The 23,913-nt window shown below is 42.4% G+C and overlaps 1 protein-coding gene across 3 annotated transcripts in view; it reads right to left on the bottom strand.

Moving 5' to 3' along the window:
• Positions 1-3,810: 3,810 nt before the first annotated feature.
• The window catches only part of Rerg (RAS like estrogen regulated growth inhibitor), a 104,784-nt gene continuing 84,681 nt past the window's right edge, over positions 3,811-23,913 (bottom strand). For 2 of the 3 annotated variants that reach the window (XM_006976505.4, XM_076568114.1), the window contains 3 exons: positions 17,829-17,885; positions 7,351-7,424; positions 3,811-5,545 (listed from right to left, as the gene is read on the bottom strand). In XM_006976505.4, coding sequence (XP_006976567.1) covers positions 5,138-5,545; positions 7,351-7,424; positions 17,829-17,885 — 539 coding nt within the window. In that variant the 3' untranslated portion in view covers positions 3,811-5,137. The remainder of the gene's footprint in view (positions 5,546-7,350; positions 7,425-17,828; positions 17,886-23,913) is intronic. The other variant, XM_076568115.1, reaches the window with a different exon arrangement.

The raw sequence follows: 23,913 nt of genomic DNA on the forward strand, positions 1-23,913 counted from the left end.
TAGGCTGGCCTCAAACTCACAGAGATTCTCTTGCCCTTGCCTCCTGAGTGCTGGTTTTAAAGGCGTGTGCCACCACTGCCCAGCTAATTTTTATTGTTTTTGTTGTTGTTAAATTATTTTATATGTATGAGTGTTTTGCCTGCATTTATGTCTATGTACCACTTGTGTGTCTGGTGCCCACAGAAGTAAAAAAGAGGATGTGGGATTCTGTGGAACTAGAGTTATAGACAGTTGTGAGATACCATGTGGGTGCTGGGAGCCAAACCCGGGTCCTCTGGAAGAACATCCAGTGCTCTTAACCACTGAGCCGTCCCTCCAGCCTGCTGCTAGTTTTTGCCCCTCCACTCACCTCTACTTCTGGGAGTCCAATCACATCATCTGTTGTTCTGCCAGTTCATCCAAGAGAGTCTGTGGTCAATGCCCTTTGTAGCTAGAGTTTTCCTGACTTGCCCACAGTCAGGACAAATCTCTGTCACCCACCAGTCCCACAGCCGCTCAGACCCAACCAAGTAAACACAGAGACTTATATTGCTTACAAACTGTATGGCCGTGGCAGGCTTCTTGTTAACTGTTCTTATATCTTAAAGTAACGCATTTCTACAAATCTATACCTTGCCACACGGCTCGTGGCTTACCAGCATCTTCACATGCTGCTTGTCCTGGCAGTGGCTGGCAGTGTCTCCTTCTGCCTTCCTGTTCTTTTATTTCTCCTCTCTATTAGTCCCGCCTATACTTCCTGCCTAGCCACGACCAATCAGGTTTTATTTATTGACCAATCAGAGCAACTTGACATACAGACCATCCCCCAGTAGAGCCAAGTGCAGACCATCTCAGACACCTGCACTCAGGCCCATGGTCCTAATCATCCTCTATGCAAACCTGCTGGGTAACGCCACAAGGAACCCAAGAAGGGCTCCCACAGGACATACATTAACATCCCACAGCAGCCCTTTCTTCCTCATTGTTTCGTTTCGGTTGTTTCAACTGCTGTGTCTTCTTTTTGATTGACATTTTTTCAGTATCCAGTCTGATGACAGTCGAACTCAGTACAGTACCTTTCAGATGAAAGTCACCTTCATCTCATGCTGATCCTTTTCATCTGTCCTTTCTATGCTCAGACTTTTCTTTACCTCCGTGAACACATGGAGCACATATCTGGAAAGCTGTCACAATTTCCTTGTTTGATAGTGACGGTGTCTCTCATCTTGGTCTGTTTCTATTGAATGCTTTTTAATCCTATATCTAGGGCATATTTTCTTACCTCTTTGCATATAGAATTTTTAACCTGATAGGAGTTTCAATCTTGTCAAATATAGAATTTGCTCCTATACTTCCATAATAGGATGTTGGATATTTTTTCTAGGACAAAGAAACGTTAGCTGGATTAAGTCTGATGAGCTTCAAACTTTTTAAAGCTCTATTAGAGTGGTGGTATGGAATGATTTAGACTCATAGCCAACACACCGTTCTTCTAATTCCCTGTGTGTTGACACAATGGTTTTCTCAGCTCCTGGGTGTGGTTTGTATATCACCAGGTCCTTTCAGTGTGGTTGACGTGAACACAAACTGTTTCCAGTCCTGTACATGTTTCTCCCCACATTCCTTGACACCCTGCTCTTGTTCTGGTTAATTTGCACTGTGAACTTGATTGGATTAAGGAACACCAAGAGCACACCTTTGGGTGTGTTCCTGAGAGCAATTCCCGAGTCCCCAGAGAAGATGAAGAAAGGATTAACTGCAGAAGACCACACTGAATATAGACAGTGTCATCCCGAGGGTTGAGGTCCAGATGTGAACAAGGTCCAGTCACATTCCCTGCCATTATGGACTGTATTCGCTTAAACTAGGAGCCAATAATAAGTCCTTTCTCCCTTGCATTCCCTCTTCTCGTGTGTTGGTCCCAGTGGTGAGGAAAGTAACCACTGACACCTTCTTCACCTTTTATTTCAGGCTGAGTCTGCCTGTCAATCTTTAGCATCTCTCTTGGGCCACAGATTCTGATGAACTTGGCCTCCTCCAGTTCTGATTTCTATATCACTGAGCTCTCAGGATCTATTCTATTGTTGGAAGCCATACTCTGTTTTTTGTTTGTTTGTTTGTTTTTCTGGAGTCAGTTACTTGACATTAAGTCGGAGCAGTCACAGGCATTTACCTTGAGAGTCTTCTTCATTCAGGAACACTACTAGCACCTGATTGCTCATTACTCAACGTCAGTAAAATTGTTATTACATATACTTTCTCTGGTTCTTCCTAGTAGTGTGAAATGCCAAAATAAATAGGGCTCTTGTCAGCCCCCTGTGGCTACACGGATGGCATCATTTGATGTGGAAAATCATCCTTACTAGTAAATGAAGCTTACGTCACTAGCGTAATCAAAATGAAGCTAACCTTCCAGACAATTGGTAGCATTAGTCTGTAATCTTTCTTTGTGGAGAAGCTTGGAATATGAGACAAGTTACAGTGGTGAACTCACGTGATCTTTAATTAAAAGATGGACTTTTTATGTTTGCCTGGATTTACTGCCCATGTCTATCACAGTTACTGCACCGACCGTGTGTTTGACTTCCTTACTTTTGTTTTATTTATTTTATTCCATGTGTTTCATACTTGCGTGGTGGCATGTATGTGCACAACATATGTGTAGTGCCCCTGGAGAGCAGAAGAGGGATTTGGATTCCGGGAACTGGAATTACAGTCAGTTGTGAACCTTCATGTGGGTGTTGGGGACCAGACCCAGGCCCTCTGTAAGAGCAGCAGGTGATCTTAACTGCTGAGCCATCTCTCCAGCTCCAACTTCCTTAATTTTTGACTCAAGAATGACATTCATGTTTTCACTGCCTTAAGAGTAGGCTTTAGTGGGGATTGCCTGAGCTACATTTCTAGCAAAGATACGTGAGGATGAAAGAGACTGGACCTAGAAGTTCTGTCCAATAACTGTCCCTGTTTCCTTTCCCTTTGGATTGTCCAAATGGAAACGATCCCCATGGCATTTACTCACTTCATTTTCAGCAGGTATGCTTGCTGGAATATGAGTTTTTGACTTCTTTCTTGCTTCCTACTCTTTGCACACTTTTAATTCTTTCCTTCACCTTTCCTATCCCCTCTTCCTCTAAAAATGATAATATGTGGCCCTCTGAACTCCTTGTGGACTCTGCATTCACCATAATATTCATGTCTCCATATTTTCATTCCAAGCTGTTTCCACTACTGAGAAGATTTTGCCATCTTTGTTTGGTTATTCTAATGTATTCCTCAAGTTTGGGTCATGCACCATCAAGTGGGCTATATAAAATTATGTATTTGGCATATATAAACAAATATGCAGTGAATAGATGAACAAGAGAATAAAGAAGGCATTTTCCCTTAATCACTTCATTTTGTGTCTTCACTCTTGCAGCCAAGGTTAAGAACTGTCCAGTGGGCTACAGTGTGGACCACAAAGTTTGACTTCCTCTAGTTAGTGTTCTGGATTTGCCCTATAAACACCCAGATAGGCTTGGTGACATCACTTCCTCTCTACCCTCTAAACACCAACGTAGACTTAGTGACATCATTTCCTCTCTTGTCTGGCCCAATATCTGTAACTCTACCATGGTTATCACAGCACTGTCTTAGGATAATTGTGACGATTTGGGGAGAAAATGAACAAAGTACCCCAAATAACCCTGAGTATTCTAAAAGTAGCAGCTATTATTATTAGCAGGAGCTAATTTCTCTTCCAATTGGGTTCACTGACTTTTCATTCTGCAATTCAATTGCTTCCCAATCCTCCCCTAAACTTACAAGCTAGTCCCAAAGAATTCTGACAGATTTTGAAAATTATATTTTTTATTATAGTCACATAAAACGAAGTCAGTTACACCAGGTTGTTCAAATACATTGGTGAATTAAAGCCTCCAATGCTTACAAATTTTATACACACTTATATGTATACATATAAATACATACATATGTAAAAGATATATATTTTCTTCTAAAATAAAGTGCCCAAATATTAATATGTGGGGCAGGAAATGGAGAAAAGAGCTGTAAACTCTTGGCAGTCACAGAGTTCCTTTTACCAGCTGAGCTTCCACATTACGTATACGCTCGTTCAGGGATAATGATTTGAATCACCCATTCTTTTCCCCAATTCTTCCAAGAGAATTAACCTTAGCCAAAGGTTAAAAGGCTAAGAAAGCATGTGGCCAACTTATTGAATCAGAGGTTGACTCTGCTGCCTGCGTGGGATTCAGCCTTGGTTTCCAATGAGGACTAACTAGGCATCATAATTGTCTTATTTAGAGGATTATCTTCCTGCTACAGTGTTAATAGAGTAATACACAAACCAGGTGTCTCTAATTCTAATTCCTCTACTAACATGCAGTGAAGTCAAGCTTTGGTACAAAGATTCCTGCTGTTGTTTTTTTTTTTTTATCACCCAGGCTTCAGGGAGCCAAGACACAGCAGGATGTGTGTGAATTGTGGGTCTTGTTTTTTTTTTTTTTCTTGTTATTAAGGAAATTATAATAGAAGTGGGAGTGTAAGGACTGATAGAGATCATTGAGAGAACCAACTTGAATTGAAATGGGCAATTACATTACAGAACAAAAATCAGTGATAACATTTCAACCTAAAAATGAAATAAAGGGTTAAAGAAAAACTGTACAATTTAAGTAAGATAACATTTTTTTTAAAGTCCTTACTTCAGATGGGAACTAGAGTTCTATTCCCGTTCCAATCACGCAACTACGCTTCTCAAGTTCTCACTAGACACCACAAAATTTTATGGTGACCCCTGTAGTATTCCATAAGAAACAGAATCTTAAAACGCCTTTGAAAAGACTTCAACTTATTAAAGCAAGGCAGGGATGCCTAAAATTAGCTTCCGTGAACCCAGCCACTTCAGTATCTTTGGTGGTTACATTACAAACTATATTAGCACGGATCCTACGCAAGCGGGAAAGGGGGAGACGGTTACAGCATCAGGACCGAGAGGACACTGGAGAACTTCCCAGCATGTAGCAGACCAGGAACCATGAGAAATCCCGACATTTCCCAAAGTCAGAATAAGAGTGGAATATTTTGCTCATGTTTGGAAGGGCAAAAGAAGAGCCAGGAAAGACTTCTCAATTTTCAGCACATCTTGGCAGGGCCTCTAACTACTGATCTTGGTGAGCATCTTGTTAATCGCTTGCTTGACGTGTGTAGTGGAGCTGCGTCGCCGCGTCTTGCCTTGCACCATCCTCCTGCGACGCACCTCTCGACAGAGCTCGTAGAAGACCTCGGTGATGTTCCCTTCTCCCGTGCAGGCAGAGCATTCGTAAAATGCACAGGCCAATTCTGTAGCCAGCTTCTCCCCTTCTTCGGTACTCACTTGTCTGGAGTGGTCCAAGTCGGCTTTGTTTCCGACCAAGATGAGAGTTACGTTTTTGGGCTTTTTGACTTCATCTAAGATGTTCTTGAGTGGCAGCACTTCTTCAAAGCTCCCTCGATCAGTGATATCGTAGACCAGCACGAAGCCTTCACCCCAGCGCATGTGCCCTTCCCTCTGGATGGTGTCTTCCTGTGGGCAAAGAAAGACCCGCAATCAGGAGACCTGGGCCTCACCCCAATGTGTACACTGCTATTGCCATACTAATCCCTTAATTACACCTCCTCATATCTGCTTGTCATTAAATGTCTTGGCTGTTTTCCTGGTCGAGCTTATTTTCTTCAGTAGTTGGAAAGTAAGTACAACCCACCCCCATTTGTTTTAATATCCTCTCTGTTCTGATTAGAGACAATTGGTAACCCTAGGGACAGAAAAAAAAAAAAAACATGACATGTTGTATAAAGTACACTGCTTAAGCTGGAAATTAGGATCCCCACCCACACACCCCAATGCCCTAATTTGTGTTGTATGGTGGTAGTAGTAATGATGAAAATTCTCCTGCAGTGACCCTCAGAGGGGCGACTACTCCTTCCTGAGAAAACCTGCACAGTTTGAAAGGTGTTGCTCGCTGGGTCTGGAAGTACACACACCTGTGGTCCTAGTGCTTGGGAGGCAGGAGTGGGAGGATGTCATGTTCAAGGCCAGCCTTGGCTATGTGGTGCTGTGGGATGGTCTGTATGTCAAATCTGTTGCTCTGATTGGTCAATAAATAAAACACTGATTGGCCAGTGGCCAGGCAGGAAGTAGGTGGGATAAGGAGAGAGGAGAATTCTGGGAAGCAGAAGGCTGAGGCAGAGAGACACTGCCAGCTGCCACCATGATCAGCAGCATGTGAAGACACCGGTAAGCCACCAGCCACGTGGCAAGGTATAGATTTATGGAAATGGATTAATTTAAGCTATAAGAACAGTTAGCAAGAAGCCTGCCACAGCCATACAGTTTGTAAGCAATATAAGTCTCTGTGTTTACTTGGTTGGGTCTGAGTGGCTGTGGGACTGGAGGGTGACAAAGATTTGTCCTGACTGTGGGCAAGGCAGGAAAACTCTAGCTACAATGTGGTGAGATGGCAAGACATTGTGTGTGGGAAGAGAGACAGAGGAGGAAGAGGAAGAAGAGGAGGAGGAGGAAGAAGAAAAAAGATGAGAGGGAAAAAGAGAAAAAAGCTTTGTTTTCATAGGTTCAGCTGTCTTCTAGAGGCTTCTGCCTCTCTTGGTGTGTTCAATACTGTGTGAAGGTCCATGTATACGGAAGGAGTACTGAGAAGGATAGGGTGTCATTAATTTCAGGAGCATTTCTTAGATTAAACACTTCAAGTCTTCTTGGAGGTCATGGGTCATTGTCTCAGTACCATGGAAATGCCTGGCCACTCAATCATCATCCCTATAGTCATTTCTACATTTGGGAACTGAGACTATGAATCCTTTCTAAGACTTGATCTGACTAATGTCAAAGGAAATTTGCCAGCCAGATTTACAGGCAAGCATCTCCACATAGGACAGTGTGAAAGGCACAAACAAACCTGAATGTGGTCATAGAGACTTGGAATGCAGTGTAGACCAGAGCTCTTTCTCAAGGACTCAGCCTGCACATGAGGATATTAGTAATTCCTTTCAATAGAGATGCTTATTTAAATTCACTTGAGCATTTCCAAAGCATGTTTGGCTATAAAAAACACATGAATACATTGGCATCCCCCCAGATATAGAGGGAGGTCTATGAGTTTTGTAATATTTCTAGTACCTTCTTGAAGCACAGGGTCACTTACACAAGGATCAAATTACATATGCATTAATGTATAAAGTGGTGAGATAATGAAAGGTATAAGCTTTTAGTCATATACAGAAAAATTCTTTGGCTTTATTTTTTTACATTATGCATATCTTACATATCTCTCTTTTTATTTAATGTAGAAAATACTTAGCTGAATTCATATTTACCTGACCAGCGGTATCTAGGATCTCCATAGAAACAACTTCATCATCGATGGTTGCCTGGTGTCGGTAGGTTGACTCTGAAAGAATGAGAGAATGAAGATGGCATAAAAGGCACATGTGAGAATTAATTTGATCCTTGAAGTCAGAAATTAGGCAAGGGAAGAGTATTTCTGCCTTTGTAGCTGTGGGGGGACTGTCCAGGGAAGAGAGGAAGGACAAAGAAACAGCACCATGCTCGCCAGAGCTTTACAAGGCCCCACACTCCAGCCATCAGCCCCTTGGTCCTCTATCTTCTCCTCAAGGCTGCATCTTGTTCTCCTGTGAGGCCAGCCCCCTAGCACTCTTATCCATTTTAACTGGATGAGATACCTACATTCCAAAAAATTAAAAAGTCATTTTCCATACAAAAATACATTCTGCCTTGATATTCCTACAATTCAGGGTTTTTTGTTTCTTTCAGAAAACCCCATTGTGTCTCTTTCTAACATCAACCCTGTAAAGATCACAGACATTAGAGGGAGGTGGATAGGACTGAGAGACAGGGACTTAGACAGACAGAGTTTACGACAGGCAGACAGACAGAGACGGTGAACTTCCAGGCTGGCTGGCTTCTTCCTCCTCACCCTCCTGACCTGAGACAAAAGCCTAGCAGCTTGAAACAAAGGCTGGCACTGGCTGATGGACCTGACAAAGCCAGACTGATCAGAACATGTTCACATAACAGTTGTGGGCTCACCAGCCATCCTGTCCTGTCTTTGTTCCCCTCTGCTCTGCAGATAGCTGGTCTATGTTTGCTGTGTTGTGTGTGTTTCCTCACCTCTAATAAAAGCTTTTCTTTACTGCCTGATTCTGTCCGCTGTGTTTGGGAACTTCCCTATTGCCTCCTGTCACACTTGAGCTTCTGGGTGTTTTATTTCCTTAACTTACAGATTTAAAAAAAAATGAAAATACAAACCTGATCAAGACCCCTAGACTGTAAGAGGCTGGACATGTGCTGTGAAACTGCCGGGACCTTGAGACAGTGAGAGGCAGCTGAGCTTGTTTTTGGTGGCTGGTGAAGAGCGGTAACCCGAAGTATAAAGGTTCTGAGCAGATGGAGGGGATGGAATAATGCAGATTCCTCCTCATGTTGCCTGATCAAAGCAGGACATAGCAGATGTTCTGTACCAGCTGCAATTACTGGGTCCTTAGTGGTCCCCAAACCCCAAGAGATGAGAAGGTAGCAGGTACAAGAAGCCCGGGCAGTCTGAATACATCCCTCATCGTGTAAGTGGAATCCCAGAGCAGAGCAGTGTCAGCCGTAGCAGCAATCTTAAATGGTCTTTTTAATAAAAACAAACCTAGAGCCAGGTATTGGGGTTAAAGCTGGAAGATCAGAGAAGCAGAACAAGCCACAGCCACCTCACCTTGCCAACTCCTCAGCTGATCCTGTTTTCTCAGACTGGAAGCCTCTCAGTCCTCATCCGAATGGATCTCAGCTGAACTGTGCTTCTCGAAAACCTGAAAGCTTAACCAGCTATAGTTCCTCATCCTCATGCCTTAAATACCTTTCTGCCTCCTGCCACTGCTTCCTGGGATTAAAGTCGTGAGTCACCATGCTTGGCTGTTTCCAGTGTGGCCTTGAACTCACAGAGATCCAAGTGGATCTCTGCCTCTGGAATGCTAGGATTAAAGGCGTATGCTACCACTGCCTAACCTCTATGTTTAATATTGTGGCTGTTCTGTTCTATGACCCCAGATAAATGTATTAGTGTGCACAATATTTGGGGGAACACATTATCACCACAGTCAGCTGCTGCTGCCATCTATGAATGCAAGGCAGGCAAAGGAGCCAAGAGTGACTGACTGAGTTGGTGAAGGTCACACTGAGGGGTTTTCTCAGGAGGCATCACTAGCTCGTAAGAAGGAAAGCAAGACTGGAAATTTTAATAAGAAATATGTATAACACATCTATAAATCTTATTCTTTACAAAATAAGCCTTGGCAAAGAGAATAAAATCTCCAGGGTTGTAGAAACAGCTGAGGTTGTAATGACTGAGAATTTCCAGGAACAAGAGCCACTGAAGGTCTTAAGATAAAAATATCCAACAGAATGTACCCATTACAGTGAAATTTAAGGACATTGATAATGTGGGAGGAGAGCAGATTAATACAGTACACTTCCCACGAAAGGGTGTGGCTCAGTTAACGCTGAGCTTCTTCTCAGTGAAGCTGAATTCAGGACGCCAGTGGCAGAACAAGTCAATGAAACCACATCAGGAGCAATCCGGAATTGTGGTTCACGCCAGCTGATGCTCATGTGTCCCTTCAGGATGGTGAGGTAAAGATCAAAGGCAAGTGTAACTAACAAACATGTCAGGAAAAAAGGGGTGGGGGCCTAGAAGAGGTGAGCTAAGTACTCCATTCTACAGAGTCGGAGAGAAACCAGGATGAATCGAAAATGATGCGGGCACAGAACTCAAAGACAGCACGGCACAGGTGCCCACCCCACCAGATGCTGGTACAAAGGCAGCAGCAAGAAAACACAATTAGAAGAAAACTGTAGGCTCCTTCTGTATCTGATCATAAAACTAAGAATTCGAACTTAAAACATTTTGTTGAGGGTGCTGGAGAGACGGCAAGACATCTAATACAATTACTAACTGGGTATTTGTGCACACTGATCACCGGAACATCTACCCAACCAAGTGCACGAGCCTGGCCTTGCCTCTCTTGGGGACTAGACCAGAAATCAGCACACCTGATTCTTCATTTCTTCAGTACACCTCCCTCCCTCCCTCCCTCCCTCCCTCCCTCCCTCCCTCCCTCCCTTCTTTCTTCTTTCCTCCTCCCTTCCCTTCCTTCCTTTCTTATCAACTACTTTTTGCAGCCTTTGGGGACCACTTTTCCATTTTCTTACAGTAAACAAGTGCCTATCCAAGGTATACAATGCAGAAAGGAAGCTTGCTATGGGCAGGGCTTAGCCATCCAGCAGCAATACTGTGAATGGTAACTACTGGAACCTGCATAATTCAAGCCTTTCTGGAAAAGTTGTTGCTGTCAATATCACCCTGTATAAATAAAATGCTGATTGGACAGTAACCAGGCAGGAAGTATAGGTGGGACAAGCAGAGAAGAGAATTCTGGGAACAGGAAGGCTGAATCAGGAGATGCTGCCAGCCGCCACCATGAGTACCAACATATAAGACACTGGTAAGCCACGAACCATGTGGCAAGGTATAGATTTATAGAAATGGGTTAATTTAAGATATTAGAACTAGATAGCAAGAAGCCTGCCATGGCCATACAGTTTATAAGTAATATAAGTCTCTGTGTGTTTACTCGGTTGGGCCTGAGCAGCTGCGGGACTGGCGGGTGAGAGATTTGTCCTGACCGTGGGCCAGGCAGGACTAGAGAAAACTTCAGCTACAAGTTGTCGTTTTAGAATGAGACTACATTCAATATACTTGAATAAACGTGCTTTGCATCTGCTTCATGTCCTTGACCTCATGATCCACACATTGAGAGCATGTGGACTCTCATCTGCAGAGCGTCCCAGGCCTGCCCCCTTTTATGCTAAACAAGAGGGTATAGTTTGGGTGACTCAATGCTCCACCATTTACAGGAGTGACCACTTTGCAAGTGTTTCCCCAATAGTTTCCTTTCTTCTTCTTGAGTCCTTGGGCCTGAGGAGAAGTCCAGCTGGCCGCACACATGCTGGGCATCCACGCCCTTCTGTTCCTCCCCCCAGGCTGTTCTTCTGTGCCTTTTGTACTGACTTCCCCTTTTCAAATGGCTGGTATCAGCCCTGCAGCCTGGAAAACAGAAACCCGGGCTCTCATCCATCTCTTTGCTCCACAATCTGTCTCAGAGAAAAGGACATTGCTCTTTGTGGCTCCCGTGATAAACAGGCTGTGGGTCTCAACTGCAGAAGGCCACCACAGGGGGGAGTGGAACAGAATGAAACATGCATGAATTTGTGCAGTTCTTCGGCTGTTTGTTAACTGAAACGAAAGGGATGAAATGCAGGAAATGAGGGAATGTCTGCTGCAGACACAGCAGCGGGTGGCACTGAACCAATTTCATCCAAGATAAGCACTCTTTTCACACTGTTTTGAGCATTTCCCCCACTTCATGTGTCTTTCTCTCATTATGAATTCATTTTCTCTACATGCAAGACATTGAAAATATTAGATATATATAAAATATCTAATATAATATTATAAAATATATAATATATATAAGATATATTATAAAATATAAATATAAATAAATAATATATATATAATTATATAAAATAAAGAGGTAAAATATTAGATATGAGTTTGTGAGCTTGTTTGAGATAACTAACAAAACACATAATTTCTGCTCTTCATTTCAAAATGCAAAAGAAATCTGGGTTTGGTGAGGCCAGCTTGGTCTACATAGTGAGTCCCAGGACAGCCAGGGATATTTAGAGAGACCTTGTCTCAAAAATCTAAAAAAAACAAAACAAAACAAAAAAAACAATCAAAGGATGCACATGTGTTTGGAATCTTTACATATGTTCTCTTTTCTTTATACTAACAAGAATGGTAACATGAGTCCTTTCTTTGGAGGGCTGGGGGTATATTTGACTGATCTATGGCCAAAGCCATTCAAGAATGTATATTCTAAAACAAACACCAGTTTCATAATTAAATTAGGTATATTAAAATTATCTTTAAGATTCCCATATATGAAGGAACATGACTTAAACGTGCCTTCAGGGCCCTGGAGAGGTAGGTAGCACAGTGGTGAAGATACTGCTTTTCCAAAGTATCCCCGTTTGGTACCAAACCCCTACTTCAGGCAGCTGACAAGCTCTTTTCCAGATCAACCTGATGTCTATTGCCTCAATGGGCACGTGCACTCATGTGCACATTCCAGCCTCCCCAACGGATAACTAAAAATAATAAAAATAACCTTTGAAAAACATCCCATGACATTTCTGTAAAAAGTATATTTTTCACACTCTAGCAAGGTTGGACACTCGGCTGTTTTGGACTAAGCTGTTTTGCCTATTTCAACATATTGGTATGGCCTCCTGGCCAGTGCTGTAACAGTAGTAGTAAGCAACATGGCTTTCTGCTAGAGTGGAAACTGTTCTGAGTTGGATTCTGGCCGGATCACAAACCCATCATGTCATCTTGGATGGAGTCTGGTTTCTCTGGTCCAGTTCGTCAAATGCTCATCTCCCATTTCCCTGCAGTATTGTTACTAAACAGTTCTGTGGCATGCCTGCACTTCTGCTTCAGCACCCGGTTGAGAGAACTTGTCTCTGCCTGAGCCTGTCCAAGCAGAAGCACCTATGAGGCAAGGAAGAGGAACCTAGAACAGAATCAATGAGCCAGGGGGTTCTTACATCTCCTGACTCCTTCCCCTATTCCTGGCTGAACTTCTCCCAGGCACAGGGACAGCAACCCTGCATTCAAACACAATATGCATCATCTCTTTTTGTCCCAGGACAGTAGTACTATACATTAAGAAGCGCCCTCTCTTTTGCTCTCTCCAGGCCTCCACCATGCACCCATGAGCAGGGACACACACACAATTACGTGGTGTTACAAGCCTCCCTCTGCACTCTTGTGTCCCGCAACATTCTTTGAGGGTAACATGACTCTAAAAGGCAGGGATTCAATTCTTGATTGGGACTAGACATTTATAGATTCTGTTTAGTCTATAGCCAGAATCCTCCTCCTACCATCAAGGTCGTTTCCTGATTAAATGGGCCACATCCAAAATCTGATGAACTTCAGGGGTAGTTTCTGTTGTTATTAACAAACCAGGGCTGAATCTGGCAAAGAATCCACTGATGAGATGAGAAAAAGCTAAGGGAAATGAAAATCATTCCATATAAAGGATTGTGAGATTTTCTGAGACTACATCCATCAAAACACACACACATATATAAAATCCCTCTTTGTAAAATGGGACTTTAAATCGGTGTAGGTACAGTTCCCTTGCTTGTACCTCTAATTAGAATCATCATGAAAGATCCTTTCATAAACAAATTCAACAAAACCCAACAGCAACAAAAAAACACATAGAAAATCACTGGGTCTGAAATCTGGAAGCCTGGAACCACTGGCCACTATAATAGTGCGCTGATTAGACATTGTAAAATTGACACAAACCCAGCTGTCTCTAGGGGGAAACTCCAGTTGAGGAATTGTTTCCATTAGATTGGCTTATGGGCATGTCTGTGAGGCATTTTTTTCGATTGCTAATTGATGCAGGAGGGCCCAGGCTACTGTGGGTGGTACCACCCCTAGAAAGGGGGGCCTAAGCTATATTAGAAAGGTAGCTGAGCAAGCCATGGGGAAGGTTTATGCTTCAAGTTTCTGCCTTGATTTCCTGCCTGGCTTCCCTCAGGGTAGAATGTGATTGGGACACATATGCCAAATAAACTCTTTCCTCACCAAGATGCTTTTGGTTATGGCGTTGATCACATCAATAGAAAACCAATCTAGCACAAAGGGCAAAGTGTTTCTTTGTGGGATCGCTTCAGAGCAGTAACTATTACATTTTGTTAATATGTGGGGTGGTGTTCATAGTTTCCAGCTTCTCTCAAAACAACAACAAAAGTCCAAAATCAAGAAACCCACTTCCTCAAGTTCTGAGGAAGGGGCTGAATTTCGAATTCAAGAAGACAACTCCTGAATCCTTCCTCTTCCTCCTCCACAAACAGACCACGCTGCTTTGTAACGTAGCTACCTTGGTTGCTGCTTGTTTTGGAACTTGTAAAGTAACCATCACTTCCACAGAGATCCAGTCTTTCCCTATGGGAGTGCGAAGTTAAGCCCAAGAAATGCTAATTTCTCTTGAATCCACTGGATTGAGGTTTCCTGTATGCTGGAAAATTAACGGGCTTTCAATGTACACGCCCACACAGCCCCAGTCTGCAGTGTGCGAGCTAATGACAGCATCACCTGCCAGTGAGTCATGCACCTGTTCCTGCTGAAGTAGAGGAAGGGCTCTGGTTGCTTAGCAGCCAGGGTCCTCACTGAGCAGCCCGGGGCAGGTTACTGTGTGGTGTCAGGCTTCCTAGAGGAGGATGCCTGCAGATAACCAGGGCAGGCTCATCCCTATTTATAGTTGTGGCTGTTCAGAATGAATAAAAGAAAAGGAAAAGGCTTCACCAAAGACTAATTAAAAATAGTTACGTTAGTTACTAGAACACGCCCAGAGAAAGTTAAAAATGTCATTTTTTTGTAATCTTGATCTTTTGTTGTGATATGTGGACAGAATGGAGAACAAGCAGCTTTCAACTGAACTCCTATGGATTGTGGAAAGTATCAAATAATCACTATAAAACTTACATAAAGGAGAAAAACACGAGAGGGACTACGTACACAGCTGGCGAGACAATGGGTAGTGGCTCCTTCTTAAAGCCAGGTTCATCTTTACAGCCAAATAAACCACCTCAGACTCAGACTATTGTTATACTTGTACACATGCTGAAGAATGTGATGAACAAGGTATTTAAAAGCATCTTTTCTCAAGAAATAATTATTTTTCTCCTTCCTAATCCCTAAGTAATATCAGAGAATATACTGGGAAGAACATTACTAATCAAAGTGTACTTTCTATATGTTCCAACTGATAATTATTCCATAATGCATGCCTATAAAATAATTTTAGAAATTTAAAATATTAAATTTAATTCTTTTTATACTTAAGCCAGGTAAGTATTGTGTGGTGGTTTGAAAGAAAATGGCCCCCCAAAGGGAGTGGCACTATTAGGAGGTGTGGCCTTGTTGGAGTAGGTGTGGTCTTGTGGGAGGAAGTGTGTCACTGTGGAGGTGGGCTTTGAGGTCTCATATATGCTCAAGCCACACCCAGTGAGACAGACCACTTCCTGTTGCCTGTGGGTCAAGGTACAAGGACTCTCAGCTCTTTCTCTAGCACCCATGTCTGCCTGCATGCTGCCTTACTTCCCACCATGATGCTAATGGGCTAAACCTCTGAAACTGTAAGCTACCCAATTAAATGTTTTCCTTTATAGGAGTTGTCACGGTCATGGTGTCTCTTCACAGCAATATAAGCCCTAACTAAGACACATTGTATTTCAAATGTGGGTCTTTTTGCTTGTTTCTTTTCCTGTTTGTGTTACAAAGATACATTTAGATAAGCAAAATCAGAAAATATTATCTTGTATTCTCATCTCATTCAATAGCTAATGTTACTGTCTTGGCATATAACCTTTCATTATTCCTTACATCTTCACAGAGGTATCTGGTGATATTTCTATCCAGATACAAATCTGGATAAGTATGATTATGTATTTACTAATAAAGTCACTTGTGATAGTCTATTTAAAAGCAAAGGCAGAGGAGGACCCTTAAAAATGGATATAAGTCAAACTCCTGTTTAAAAGATTGACTATCATAGAATATGAAGCTTCAAAAATAATTTATGATTTCAGTCAATTCCAATCAGTCATGCCATGCTGTCACAATTTCTGAAACTGACCTAGATAATGTTGTCAGAGAGTGGAGGAGGAAGATGCTCTCTCCCATTTGTCAAAATGCAGAATGGAGCTGTAGAGGGGCTCAGTGCTGTCAGCAATGGCTGAGTCATGGGAGCAAGCTATACACAAATAGCTTGTGTATATACACAATGGGATGCTTTCTGCTCACCCAGGAGAACAGAGGTATGCCGTTTTCAGGAAAATGGATGCAACTGGAGAGGACTGTACTAAACAAACCAAGGCATCCTCAGAGATAGAGCCATGTGTTTTTTTTTTTTCTCACTTGTGGTCCATGGATTTTATATAGATGTATAGAATCGTGTAGGTCGATATGGCGTGGAAGTAGGGGTAAGAATGTCCAGAGGAGTGAGGAACGAACGGGAGACAGGAGTGCTTACAGAGAAACAAAAGGAGGAGAGGAAATCTGGTGGGGATATGGTCAACGCAGTGCGTAGACCTGTGGGAATGTCCACAGTACCACAGCCAAATAGCACGTTGATGAAAATCAAGAGAGATGAGCAATAAGTAAAGAGGATGGCATTGGATGTTTAGACTGCATCCTACTACAAATGACTTGGTATCTGAAGATGGCCTCAGAATGTAACTAAAGACGGGAATTCTGGTCAATGATTCACAAACAACTGCTGAGTCCTCACTGTCTACTATTCACTAAAGTAAGTTTCAGATAGATTCTAAAGTTGACACTAAAGAAATAAAGCAACAGGAGGGTCTATCCCTTCCTTGTTCCCTTCCACCACAGAATCTGACTCAGTGGATGAAGTGTAGACCTGTGATTGTATCCCTAGAACCCATGCAAATATCCAGGCACAGTGGTGCAGTTCTGTAATCCAAGCACTGGAGGATGGGGGACCAGGCAGGAGGATCCCGGGGGCTGGCCAGCTGGTCTAGCAGCCGTGGTAAGCTTCAGGTACAGTGAGAGATCCTGTCTCAAAAAACAAAGTGGAGAGGAATAGAGAAAGACACCCAACCTTTGACCTCTATGTGCATAAGGAAGTGCACCCCGCCTCAGATCAGAGTCTGCTAACTGGTCTCTCTATAGCACCTGAACTACAGGGCAGATGCAGAGAGGGCAGGTTATAATATTTGTGGAATGAATGACTAAAACAAACACAGGGTAGGGGGCAGCCTTCCTTTAGAACTGCACACGTAATCTCACGCATGACACATCTGCAGGGAATTGCCATGTGAAACTCAACACTATGCATAAGGCATAAGCATCAATAAACATGAAATCAAAACTGTGGGACTGGCGAATGGCTCAGGGGGTGAAGGCACTTTCTACCAAGCCGAAGAACCTGTGTTTGATCCCTGAAACCCATATGGTGAAAGAGAGAACTGTCGCCTGTCAGTTGTCCTCTGTCCTCCACACATACACTATGACACATGGACACTACCACCCCCAACACACACACACACACACACACACACACACACACACACACACACACACACAGAGAGAAAAACATCAGAAAAAAAAAAGTGCCTAGGAATAGTCTTTACCCATATTTCTGCATAAACAGTTTCTGCCTTCTTTACCCATAAATACCGCTTTGGTCTAACCATTGGAAGCTAAAGGGATGGGATAAGGTTTTCTGCTTACACATCCCCTGATCAGTGTGCAGATGTTTGCTTTTACAGTGACACTCTTTTCAGCATACCCGTTGGTCCCACCCCAAATGCTGCCGGAATCACCCTTTCTCCCAGTAGGGCAAGGTTGCATATTGAATGGGAGAGCAAGCAACCCGCTGAACCCATTTGCTTCTCCTCTGAGGATGGATTTAACTTCTTCATTGCTGCACAAAGTCCTGCAGGGCTCAAAACAGGATGTGCTGCACACCACAGGCCTCTAGGAGGGCTTCATGCATGACAAATGAAACATTATGCTTTCAAAACAGTCAAAAGGGGCTTAACAAGAGTGCCACAGACTTGCTGTCCCCTTTTCAGGGTCCTATTGAAGGAGGATGTGGTAAGGACACAATGTGTAACATACCGAGTGTTGGATCATATTCCCAGATGAATCGTTTGGTCAGAAATCTCACTACAATGGCTGTGGAAGAAAGAGAAAGAACATGTCAAACGTCAGCTCTTGCTAGAGTTCTTGTCCTTCGACAGGAGGAGGAGAGATTCATACAACACCATACCCATTCGGTATTTCCTATAGGAGGAGGAGGGATTCATACAACACCATACCCATTCGGTATTTCCTACAGGAGGAGGAGGGATTCATACAACACCATACCCGTTTGGTATTTCCTACAGGAGGAGGAGGGATTCATACAACACCACACCCATTTGGTATTTCCTTGGCTACAGACCCAGCTCACCTATGATTACTTCAATGCACTTTGCATTCATGTGGTGGCCTCAAACTTGGGTGGTGTTTTAATATGCTTGTCGTTCACAAATCTACAGCTTAGATTTATTCTTCTCGTCACAGGCTTAAACTCAACCAGCACAGTGAAAATGCATGCACAAAAATGTCAACAAAGCCTTTAATTCAGATGCAAATTGCCACATTACAAGTCTCTACAGTTTGAATATTAACAGAGGTTGACAAAGGTGAGTTAAAATAAAAGAGATCACCATTACTAGGATGAAAGGATATAAGCTGACAATTATTGTTGGTTGTTATTTTACTCTTTTGGCTCTTTAGAGGACCCACCATCCAGCTTCCAAATAAACCACACATGGAGGATTATTATTACTTATAAATGCCTGGCCTTAGCTTAGCTTGTTTATTGCTGTTTTTTCTTAACTTAAATTATCCCATCTACCTTTAACCTCTGGGTGGTTTCCTTTTCTTACTTCTATGTATCTTAGTTTCACTCTTATTCCATGGCTTGCTGTGTAGCTGGGTGGTTGGCTCCCGAAATCCTCCTCCTTCTCTCCTTCCTTGATCTTTTCTTCCCAGATTTCTCCTATTTATTCTTTCCAGGCTATCCTGAGCTAAATAAATGGATGCTATCTTAAAACAAAACAAAGGAAATATGTTTAAACATGTGGACATGGTTGTCCTGACAGTTGATGAGACTCCTGTCAGAGCATTGCACTCCTCTGCAGCTCGTGAGAGCACTTGTCAAACTTGAGAACACTTTTGAAGGAGGCCGTCACAGACACTAAGAATAGACAAAGAATATTGGATCCCTTCCCCAGAAAAAAAAAGTGCATTCGTACTATTTAGCAAAAAGCTGCAGCAGCACAGAGCTCTCTGGAGGTCCTTGATGGCCCATCTGAGACGCCATTGAACTTAACTCAAAAACCATGGCTCCTAGTTTAAAATGTCGATTATGTCTTTCCTTTTACAGAAATGCCTTGAATGAGCTGCTTGCAGGGACAAAGGTGGAAGGCTATGGCCACTGTGTCTGTGATCTCTTTTAGGATCAGCAGAGAAGCGTGCCTCTTTCTCCCCTCCTTTCTCCTGTGAGCTGTCACAGTGGACATCGCCATGTGGACGCTGTCAGACAGACCACAGCTGTATGGGACCTCGCTGCTGGTGACTAGAAGGAAAATGGTGATATTCTTTCTAATTACAGAGCGTGAGACTTAATTTGAGCCAATATATGTTCAGAGCCTGAAGTAGTGTGACCACTGCCCTGTCATCCTTCCCACAGGGCAGGCATTTGTGGTTCCAGCTGTGCCCTCAGTCTGTCACTGCGAATGCTCTTGAGAATAAAGCTTTTAGTTTTAAGTTGGTTTTTTTTTTTGCATGTATAAAATAACAAGTACAGACAGATACTTTTCTCTTTTAAAAATAAACAATGTTAGCCAGGTATGGTGGTGCATACCTTTTATCTCAGCACTTGGGAGACAGAGGCAGGTGGATCTCTGTGAGTTCTGGGCCAGCCAGGGCCACATAGTGAGAGCCTGTCTCAAAAACAAAATGATGTTAGTAAACAGAGCTGGCCAAAGTATTTAAAGGGCCCCATCTTTAGTTAAAATGCTTATTTTAACTCTAAAGGCCAATCTATAAAAAGTGTTTGTGTCTGTAAGGAATGACTTATTCAACTGAGCTACTTAAAAAATATAACTGGTGTTTCTCAATTCCAAATCATTTAAAATTCAATCATTTTTCAAAATATTTCTGAACTATATTAGACAGTCCACTGCCTTTCAAAATCAAATATACTGAGTATAATTGCATCATTTGATGATGTCTGGGTCTGGCAATATGGTTTGAACACCAAGGAAGATGTGCAAAAGACATCCAGAATGCTGGTGCTTTTGAATATTTGAAGGTTTTGAATATGTGTACATGAATTTTACATAATTTTACTTTGTCCTTCAGCTATGGTCACTGGGACCATTCTTAATGACAAACTGCAATTCCATGCTGTCACTTTTATTACCAACCTATTAAGAAACTTGTATATAGTACAGGAGGAATTTGGATGTGTTAACTCCAAAGAAATTTCTTTTTTTTTATTATTATTGCACCTTTATTTTTTTATTATATTTTATTTTATTTTACAATACTATTCAGTTCTATATAACAGCCACAGATTCCCTTGTTCTCCCCCTTCCTGCCCCCTCCTATGATTTTATGATTATAAGAAATTTCTTTGATATCCAGAATATACAAAGAAATTTCTTATAATCATAAAAACATAACTGGGCTGGCAGATGGCTCGGTGGATAAAATAGCCTGTGGCCCAAGCCCCATAACCTGAGTCTGATCCCTGGATCCCACGGTGGAAGGAAAGAAACAACTTTGGAAAATTGTCTTCTGACCTCCACAAGTACACCATGGCATGTGCATGCACACACACACACACACACACACACACACACACACACACACACACCACACAACAGCAACAGTAATAAAGTACAGCATTCATCTACCTTCAGGACATCATGTTTGGTATTGGTAAACTGTTCCTGCTGCCTTCTGGGATACTGGCTGAATTCCTACTGCCAACCCTACAGAATAAGCTACCTCTGGTAGTGTAACCAATCTCAACAATGTCACTATTATATTCACACAGATGCACACTGTGATCATTTCTAATGACTGGAGCATGCATTTAAAAAAATTATCTACTCAAATACAGTAAAGCCCACAGAAAGAGTGGCAGGCGTCCTTCAGTGCTCTCAAGTGCTTTTCCTTCTTTTCTTATAGATTACTTTCAGGAATGACAAAATGATACATTTTAGATTTATAGTTCTATAATAGTTTAATTTGATTAACATAAAGAATAAAAATGATAATTTTACACTGTGCTGTATTGTCTGTTAAATGTTTTATTATTTTTTCAGCTATGTCCAAGATGCTTCAGTCACACCACATTTCAAGGGTTACCAGTATTATTTAGCCCCAAGATTTTTTTTACATATTTCATTATGGAATATGATTTTTATATACTTTTACATGTTTGTGTGTGGGTCTGCATGTCTGTTTATCACAGGCATGAAGGTACCCAAAAAGACCAGAAGAGGGCATCAGATTCCTGGAAGAGGAGTTATAGGCAGTTGTGAGCCACTTGATGTGGGTGTTGGAAACCAAACACAAGAGCAACAAGTGCCCTTACCCACTGAGCCCCTGTAATCCTTGTCTAGAGGGATATTTGAAATGTGTAAGAGAAGATACATGAAGGGATAATACTCCAGACAGAAAGAGAGCAAGTGCAAAGGCCCTGAGACAGGGAAGTGTGGGTGGCCTGATCCCATAGCATGGACTGGGCAGGGTGGCTGGTGCCAAAGGAGCAGTAGTGGGCACAGCTGGAGGCAGGGCAGTGTCGTACCATTGTCCCATAAGGCACTGCTGCTCACGACAGAGCCATAGCTGCCATGAACTACCACAACCACCTACTAATATTCAGAGGACCAGAACAACTGGGATCCTACACAGCTGTTACTACTGTTACTATTATTGTTGTTGTTATCTTGCTTGGCCATTTCTTTAGAGATACATATTCCATGAGAGCATGGGATTTGTTCTATCCGTTTTCCGTTGTCTAGAGTCGTTCCTGGTAGACTAAAAGATACTTACTAGGTAGATGAATAACAAGGATCAGTGATGGTAATAATGACGACTCATTCTTAACAGGGAAATAACAGCCAAGCATTGAAAGACAGCAGAAAAACCAGCCTGAGAGAACTCCAGGCAGTACCATGCCATCTTTGTATAAATCTTCCCTTAAGAAGTGACCTGGATATATATATGATGGTGGGGGCTCTAGCAGCTTGGGGGAAACATATAAGGTCTTTTTCATGATCATAAGAAAACTTGGTATTCTATAGTTTATTGATATGTACTGTCTGGGGCTAGAGAGACAGCCAGTGGGTGAGGGTGATCGCTGTTCAAGGCTGGCAAACTGTGGTAGAGCCCTGGAACCCACTCATGAAAGTGGAAGAAGAGAACCAAGTCCACGAAGTTGTCTCTGACCTCCATGTGTGCTGTGACAGGTGCCCTGACACACGTGTGTACACACTAACAATAAATAGCATTGAAATATCTTTTCAATGTTGTGTAAGAGTTGGGGGTGTGACTCTGAGGTAGAATGCTTTCCCGGAATGTGCAAAGCCCCCTGGACATAGTTCCAGCACTGCCTCCTCTCAAGAAAGCTACTATAAAGATCAGTTTAATTTTCTTGATTTCTCTATTCTCACTATCTCAGGCAGAGTTTGAGTTTGTTTGCTTTTCTGAAGCACAATATGACACTGTGACCTTCGCTTCCCACAGAAGTCTGATGGAAGACTTTTCCTCCTACAGTTTTGTGTTCTATGTGATATATCTTTTTAGATGGAAATAGGCTGATCCAGCCACATGCAAGCTAACACTCATACTTACAAGAGTTCAAGTCAACAGCAACACAGACAGAACCTTCAGATGGTACTGTTTAGGCTCCTGCTAAACAGTAAGTTCATGAAGTGACCCTGATCGGCAGTGTCCGCACTGTGTGTTGTTAAGATGCACAAATGCGGGCAGTCTCCTCCAAAAACGTGATTGCTCATCTCTGCAGGGCCTCAGGTTCACAGCTGTAGCTATGCAACAAACGGACTCTAATCTCAGCAGCAGGGGAGAATAAGCATTTATTATAGAGTGGCCGAGAAAAATAACACAGACTGATGGCGCTGAAAGTGTTCAAAATACCAGGCCAAAGTTTTGAAGGTTTTCACTCTTATCTATTTATGGTGTGTGTGTGTGTGTGTGTGTGTGTGTGTGTGTGTGTGTGTGTGTGTGTGTATACACGTGCCACACAGCACATGTGAAGTTCAGAGTGCAGCTTGTGGTAGCCAGTTCTCACCTTACATTCATGTAGGTTCTGGGGATTGAACTCAGGTCTTCAGGTTTGGCAGAAAGCACTTTATCCACCAAGCCTTCTCGTCAGCCCCCAGGTCAAAGCTTTTATAACTGTTGCTGCTTTCTGCTTCCCCCTGGTCACTGTGCACCCCAGTGGAAATCCTTAATTTAATTTAGGCTCTCACATAGTGTTTATACTTTCTAACTCAAATAATGGTGAAAGGTTTGGTTATAGGGAAATGAATTCTCATATTCATTCTATAACCTGCAAGACCTTCCTGAAAACACTCAACCTTCTGAGACAACATAATATCACATCACTTTGTAATGGCTTTTACACAGTTTACTAACTGCCATCATAAAAAACCTTCAAATGTTCTTTAAAAAAACACATTTTTTTTGTTACACAAAATAGAAGGGAAACTTGTTTCCCAGCACCTTTTGTGGTCCATCTGTCTTGGGGTAAGAACTCTTTATTATTTTTTATCAATTTTTCCCAGTTTAACTTACAACCAAGTTTGTTACTGTTCAACAAAAGCCTTAAGTTTAAAACTACACGAGGACATTATAACGAGTTTACACAGTATCCCAAATGTGGAGTTTCTTGAAATGAGAGTCTGCCCACAGAGGTCCTCTCTTCCCAACTCTCCTCCTCAGCACCTACTGCATGATTATTTGACTTCAATGCAGCAAATACCTGAGGCCATGGTGTCTATCACCAAGCCCACATAGGTTGCAAGATCAATTTGAAATTGTTTTCACATTGAATCTATGATTTGTAGTTACAATGTCATAATAAAGCAAGTACTAAAAATAATGTGAGAGAGAAAGC

This window comes from Peromyscus maniculatus, chromosome 3, assembly GCF_049852395.1.
Source record: "Peromyscus maniculatus bairdii isolate BWxNUB_F1_BW_parent chromosome 3, HU_Pman_BW_mat_3.1, whole genome shotgun sequence".
Classification (NCBI taxonomy): domain Eukaryota; kingdom Metazoa; phylum Chordata; class Mammalia; order Rodentia; family Cricetidae; genus Peromyscus; species Peromyscus maniculatus.